The sequence below is a fragment of the Salminus brasiliensis genome, chromosome 25 (assembly GCF_030463535.1).
Source record: "Salminus brasiliensis chromosome 25, fSalBra1.hap2, whole genome shotgun sequence".
Taxonomy (NCBI): domain Eukaryota; kingdom Metazoa; phylum Chordata; class Actinopteri; order Characiformes; family Bryconidae; genus Salminus; species Salminus brasiliensis.
The window spans coordinates 545,094-552,090 of NC_132902.1; the positions used below are offsets into that span (position 1 = coordinate 545,094).

The following is a 6,997-nucleotide window of genomic DNA, read 5'->3' on the forward strand; positions in this document are numbered from 1 at the left end:
GTTTACTGAGTAATTTGGACTGTTTCCTTGGCAACTACAAGATAGGGACATACCCTTGTTTCTGCAAACAACTGGGTTATATATGTGTGTGTGTGTGTGTGTGTGTGTGTGTGTGTGTGTAAGCAGGAGCCTGATTTACTATCAGCTTGTCTCAGGCAGACACTGACCCAAATTGTACAGGAATAGAGGGGGATCACCTTGCACATGCCAAAAAAAGGTACTTGCTTAGTTGCTAAGCAGCAACAGCATCATAACGGTCAATCAGCTGTGTAGCAAGTAGGGCTGCAACTATACAGCATATGGATTCTATGGCTTCTGGTTGGTTGCTATGGTATCTCTGGTTGTTGCTCGGTACTTGATATGGTAGTCCAGCAGTTTGCAAGGGTGTTGTTAATTGGTTTCTATGGTATTCTGGATGGTAGTTGGGTGGACGCTAAACATCTGCCAATGTATCGTAGGTGGTTGCTCTGGTATCCTGGGGGGGTTGGTATGGTACGCCTGCAGTTCCCAAGGGTGTTGTTATTTGGCTTCTTTGGTATTTTGGTTGGTTGCTAGGTTGATGCTAAACATCTGCTAAGGTATTGTAGATGGTTGCTCTAGTATCTTGGGTGGGTTGATATGGTATTTCAGAAGTTTGCAAGGGTGTTGTTAATTGGTTTCTATGGTATTCTGGATGGTAGTTGGGTGGACACTAAACATCTGCTAAGGTATTGATCCAGGTGTAGATGGTTGCTCTGGTATCTTGGGCGGGTTGGTGTGGTACTCCTGCAGTTCCCAAGGGTGTTGTTATTTGGCTTCTATTGTATTTTGCTTGGTTGCTAGGTTGATGCTAAGCATCTGCCACAGTATTGTAGGTGGTTGCTATGGCATCTTGGGGGGCTGCTAGGTGGATGATATAGAATGTAAATAATTGGAAATGACAGACAGTGTGAAAGCTCCTCTCAGACCTGAGTGAAAACCAGGCTGACGTCCCACTAACGGCTCACCCTCGGCCTCACGCTCGCGACGAGCTCCTGCAGTATTCATGATCATTAGCCTTTCCGTCCGTCTGCTTTCAGAGAGAACCCATTTCTCTTCCTCTGCTCTCTCAGGACTTCAGGATGGGGGCGCTATTAATTATTGATAACTATATATAGATTCTCATTACCTGCAGCGCTAAAATTAGCCATCCGGGTCCGAGTGTTGGAAGGAAAAGTATGAAAGCCAGAGAGAAGGGAGAGGTAGTAGGTCATATATCACAACAACAACAGTAATATTAATAATAATAATAATAATAATAGCGAGACACCTTGGATCAGTCCAGCCCATCATAGCGTAGTTAGCACTTACAATCCCAAAAAAATGATCATCCACAAAGACAGACTAGCTAAGGGATTGCAAGTGGTTGACATGGTTGTACTATTTAAGGTGGCTGACAATGGCATTCCAGGTGGTTGCTATGGTGTTGCTACGGAAGTTGCCATGACATTCCAGCTGGTTGTTGGTGTCAATAATAAAAAAAAAAACTAGAATTATCAATTTGCTGATTGCAAGTGGTTGCTATGTGGTTGACCTGGTGTTCCAGGTGGTTGTTAAGGTGTTGCTAGGCTGTTCTTATGGTTTCTAAGATGACTGACATGGTGTTCCGAATGGTTGTTAAGGTGTTGCTAGGCAGTTGTTGTAGTATTTAAGGTGGCTGACAATGGCATTTCAGGTGGTTGCTTGGAGGATGCTATGGCTTTCCAAGTGGTTGCTATGGTGTTGCTAAGTGGTTGCCATGACATTCCAACTGGTTGTTGGTGTCGATCAGACAAAAAAATGATTTTAAAATTTGCTGATCATTCAAGATAACATGTTTGGATGCAGATGGTTGCTATGTGGTTGACAAGGTGCCAGATATGTCTATAAGGTGGCTGACATGTTGTTCCAGATGGTTGCTTGGAGGTTGCTATGGTGTTGCCAAGTGGTTGCCATGATATTCCAGCCCCCCCCCCAACACCCCAAGTTGCTAAGACTATTTTAGCCTAATAGCCCCACTGAGTCAAAAACTGGGACTGTATCAATTTGTGTTCACCGGTGTGTGTGTGTGTGTGTGTGTGTGTGTGTGGTGCCCTGGATTCCTTCTCCTCGGTCGGTGGGGTTTCTCCAGCTCAAGGTGCCTCTCCTAATTACACAACGGTTGAGAGCAGCTAATAATATCCATTTCTCAATCTAGGTGTGGGATATGGACAAAAGTATTGGGACACCTGCTCCTGCATTCACAGTTTCTTCTGAAATCAAGGATATTAAAAAGAACTGATCCTGCTTCTGTTGAAGTAACTGTCTCTACTGTCCAGAGAAGAAGATTTTCTACTAGATTCTGGATTTGAAGTATTGCTGTGAGGATTTGATTGCATTCCACAACAAGAGCAGGGTTAGGGAGGTCAGGATGTTGGACTCCCTAATCCCATAAGAAATTTTGAATGGAGCAGCATTCATCCATCACTCCAGAGAACACAGTTCCTCCACTGCCCCACAGCTCAATGCTGGGGGTCTTCTTTATACCCTCTCTTGTGTCAGCAATGGGTGCAGCGTAAAGTAGCCAAATCCATTCATGATAAGGGGCGTCCGCAAACATTTGGATATTGTGTTCGCGTCTCTCAAAAACAGAAAAGTCGAGCCAATAAAAACACTCCAAGCTCCTCTTCAGCAGTTTGGTTCACTTTATTGAGAGTTTGGCTTCAAACGGTGCCTTTATTACAGGGTTCATTAACGCATGACACACCCAGATGGTCCATTCTGGCTCCATTCCAGTGAAGGACACAGAAGAACCGAGCCAGAATGTCCCCTCGAACATGACGCTTATTCTACAGAAGTAACTCCCAGCCACTAGAGGGCAACGGCGAGTGATGTTTGTTTACTTGAGCTCAGGCTTTTTACATGGGTTCCAATCTATAGAGCCTCCAAAGGACTAGACTGATGTTCATCCTGCTCACATTATTGTTCACACTTACAGCCTATCTAGAACCTCCAGAAGGACTAAAGTAAGGTTTATCTTGCTCATACTGCCATTCACACTCACAGCCTATCTAGAACATCCAGGAGGAGTAGAGTAAGGTTTATCCTGCTCATACTGCCATTCACACTCACAGCATATCTAGAACCTCCAGAAGGACTAGAGTAATATGTATCCTGCTCATACAGCCATTCACACTCACAGCATATCTAGAACCTCCAGAAGGACTAGAGTAATATGTATCCTGCTCATACTGCCATTCACACTCACAGCATATCTAGAACCTCCAGAAGGACTAGAGTAATATGTATCCTGCTCATACTGCCATTCACACTCACAGCATATCTAGAACCTCCAGAAGGACTAGAGTAATATGTATCCTGCTTATACTGCCATTCACCCTCACAACCTATCTAGAACCCCCAGAAGGACTAGAGTAATATGTATCCTGCTCATACTGCCATTCACCCTCACAACCTATCTAGAACCCCCAGAAGGACTAGAGTAATATGTATCCTGCTTATACTGCCATTCACACTTACAACCTATCTAGAACCTTCCAGAAAGACTAGTGATGTTTTTTCAGACAAAACTGGTTCCACTCAATGTAAGTCAGAATGTGATTGGTTGGTTCCTAATTGTGTTGGTGGTTCCACCTGGATGGCTTTGAGTTCCCAACCAATGGCAGGTCCTCAGAGGTCTCAACCCCAGGTAACACGTCCATGCGGGGTCTGTATGCGTGGCCCAACTGGGTTACAACTGGGTTCCCTCGGGTTCCACCTTGGCCCTCATATATGGATGCCCAACAGGGTCAGTGGTGGGACCAGGAGGAGTTAACATGGACCCCATCTGGGTTGTACACTACATACGGGGTCTAGAACCCATGTAAAATTAGGGTGGGCTGTAACAATGGGGCCCAATTGGGAAGCCCAACTGGGTCCCAGTAACAACACATGTACACACCCACTCAGAGCCCATGCCCACCTGGAACCCACCTGGAACCCACCTAGCTCACGTTCCACCCATGTGAGCCCTACATGATCCTGTTGGCTGGGATACTGGCTGGCTCTGAGGATCATTGCATGGGACTCCCATGACACCGAGTTTCTGGCAACCCAAACACTTTCTCCGGTTCATCCCTTTTCCTGCTGCCAGTAGCAGGTTCCTAAAATAGAGGTTCTTCAGTACGACACAAACAAAAACCCAACCAGTAATTTAGCCTCTGCTGGGGTGTTCTTCATAAATCCAGTTACAGCTCAGTCTCGACAATTCAGCCTGGATCCCATAAAAACAAGGTTCTCATCTTCATCATTTGGCTGTTCCAGACATTACCTAGAACATGTTCTAATGCCCTGGGATGCAAATTCCTCAGTGAAAATCCCTCCGTCAGTGCCTATGCTAACCAACAAAGGGTTCTTTGAGCAATGCTTTAGAAGAACCATCAACCCTTGAACTGGTGTGGAACCTTTAAAAGGTTCTTCACACTCGCAGATCTCATTCAAACATGGCTGTATTTTGGAATCCAACATGATTCTTCCAAGGCATCTCTCAAAGAACCCTCTGAGCATTTCCACTGAGGACCTGGCGCCCTCGTGCATCGCAACATCTACGGTCCTATAAAAATGGGTTCTTCCAGGTTTATTTAGTACAGGCAACAGTTATATACAGAACCATGACAAGTCAAAGAACCCTGGAAGTGGTTCTTCGCCTGGTTAGATGGTCTATGATGCGCTCCATGATGGACAACCTGTAGTGTACGCTACGTCTCATTTTTAGTATTTGGTTGAATCTACAGTTACCTAGCATTGGTCCAACAGTGAGAGAAGGTCAAGTCCAAACGTCCGCCGGTCAGCCTCACAGTTCCTCACACACAGTGACCCAAAGCATCGTCCCTCATCACCGCCTCTTCTTCTGCTTCAAGCTTTTTCTGCGCTTGACGATCATTTCGCACAGTTTGTCCATGCCCTCCTGCAGTCCCTCTCCGATGATGGCGCAAGCCGGCTGGACATGGTAAGCAGCTCCCGGGCTGATGTCCTGCAAGTCCAGCCTCTGTTCCACCTCGGCAGCAGACAGCGAACCGGGTAGGTCCTGCTTGTTCGCGAGGATGAGCAACGGCGCTCCCTGGTGCTCGGAGAACCGGGCCACTCGGTGCAGCTCGGCCCGAGCCTCGTCCAGCCTCTCCACGTCCACTGAATCCACCACATAGACGATGCCATCAGTGCGGCGACTGTAGGGTCTCCACAGGGCCCGGAGCTTCTCGTGGCCACCGGCGTCCCACAGGTGGCAGGTGACCCCACGTCCGGCCAACCGCACGCGCTCAGCATTGAACCCTATGGTGGGGACCGTGTTCACAAACTCGTTGAACTTGAGCCGGTACAGAACCGTGGTCTTGCCCGCAGAGTCCAGACCCAGGATCACCACGTGCAGGGGCTGGAAGACCGTGATGGTGGATAAGCTGTTGCCCATTTTGACGGCGGGCTTGTAAAGTCAGGAGCAGTCCTGCAGGAATTAGAAAACAGAGTTAACAGGGAATTAAAAAGAAAGGTTCCTCAAGGGTTCTTTAGTAAGGGGGATGGTTCTATATAGTCAGGAACCATTTAGATGCATACCTAGATGTTCTAATGCCTTGGGATGCCAGGGTCCTGCTTAGGCAGGTGCTTAGGCACTTTAAAAAGGGTGCCACAAAGGGTTCTTTGAGGCTGCCTTAGAGGAACCTCTTCTGTAATGTGAGTAAATGGACATTCACAGAATGGAAAGACCATTGGAAGAACTTGGAAGAACTGGTGTGGACCCTTCACGCTACACAAATCATAAAGAACCAAAGGTGGTTCTTCTAAGGCATCACTCAGAGTGACCTTTTTTAAGACTTCTGGAACAACTGGCATCCTGGTGCATCTGAGAACCTTCTGCCTTCTGGTTCTGTAAGAGTTCCATACAGAACCTTGACAACTGAATGAACCCTCAAAAGGGTTCTTTGCCTCGTTAGATGGTTCTTAGTAAGACCCCTTTTTCGCTAAGACTGGACATCGCCAGAGACATCCGCTCTAGTTCTCGTTGACGTTCTATGGGTAAAACCTGAAACCTGAAACGTCTAGAAGCAGACATGTGCTGATTGCTTCTCCAGCTACACCGATTACAGCTGACCAGGGCTACTCCTCAACTGACCCATCCGCTCTATTCTTAGCCTGCAGGTGAGCTTTACCGGCTGAAATGCAGTTGGCGAGCGAGTCTGAGCGAGGCGCATGGTCCTGTTTTGGTCCTCTGTGGAGAGCCTGAAGAAGAAGAAGGACGATGGTCAGGGTGGAGATGCTCCTCCGGTTAGTCCAGGAAAGGTCTTGCGCTGCTGGTGATCATCCCTCAGCCCTCTATTTCTTCGTTCAGGCAGATGAGAGGGATGAGGCGAGGCGATGCGAGGCAAGGCGAGGTGATTCAGGGGCAGGAGGGGGGCTTGCAGACCCCTCAAACCCCCTCCAGTCGCTGTTCGCTTCAGCTTATTCTTCGGTCAGTGCTGCTCCTTGGCTGCTGCACACACACACTCTGCACTAGATAGACAGATGCAAGGCGCTCCATATGTGTGTGCACACACTCCTCCCACACTGGAGCTGAGGAAGCACTCCAACACACACACTCACACACACACACACACCAGCTTAATCACATTACAGCTGTGCAACTGGGAGCCCCCTGCTCGCCTCGCTGTTGCTGCACATTAGGCTGATGTTCAGGTTCATCAGTGTCGCCCCAAACCCCATTACATCCCATTACATCCCATTACATCCCATTACATCACATTAACTGTAACTGATACCCCTCCCCCCGTCACATGATGCCACCAGGGCTGGAACCAAATTCTGTTGAGTCCTCCATGAAGACCTGCAGACCTGCAGTGAGCACCGAATCTTTAGCCGAAGTGTGCTGACCAATCGGAGGTCATAATCCAACTTAATGGACCAGTATCCCAAGTCTTTACACCCAAAGGCACAGTCAAGGCTAATGGACTTCTAGAGGTACTACGCAAGGATG

General features: G+C 47.7%; 1 protein-coding gene across 1 annotated transcript; it reads right to left on the minus strand.

Moving 5' to 3' along the window:
- Window positions 1–2,727: 2,727 nt before the first annotated feature.
- Window positions 2,728–6,521, minus strand: arl4ca (ADP-ribosylation factor-like 4Ca). Its single transcript, XM_072671256.1, has 2 exons — window positions 6,177–6,521; window positions 2,728–5,473 (listed from the first exon to the last, which is right to left on the minus strand). The coding sequence occupies exon 2, from the start codon at window positions 5,438–5,440 to the stop codon at window positions 4,871–4,873; it is 570 nt and encodes a 189-aa protein (XP_072527357.1). The 5' UTR covers window positions 5,441–5,473; window positions 6,177–6,521; the 3' UTR covers window positions 2,728–4,870.
- Between the last annotated feature and the right edge of the window lie 476 nt (window positions 6,522–6,997).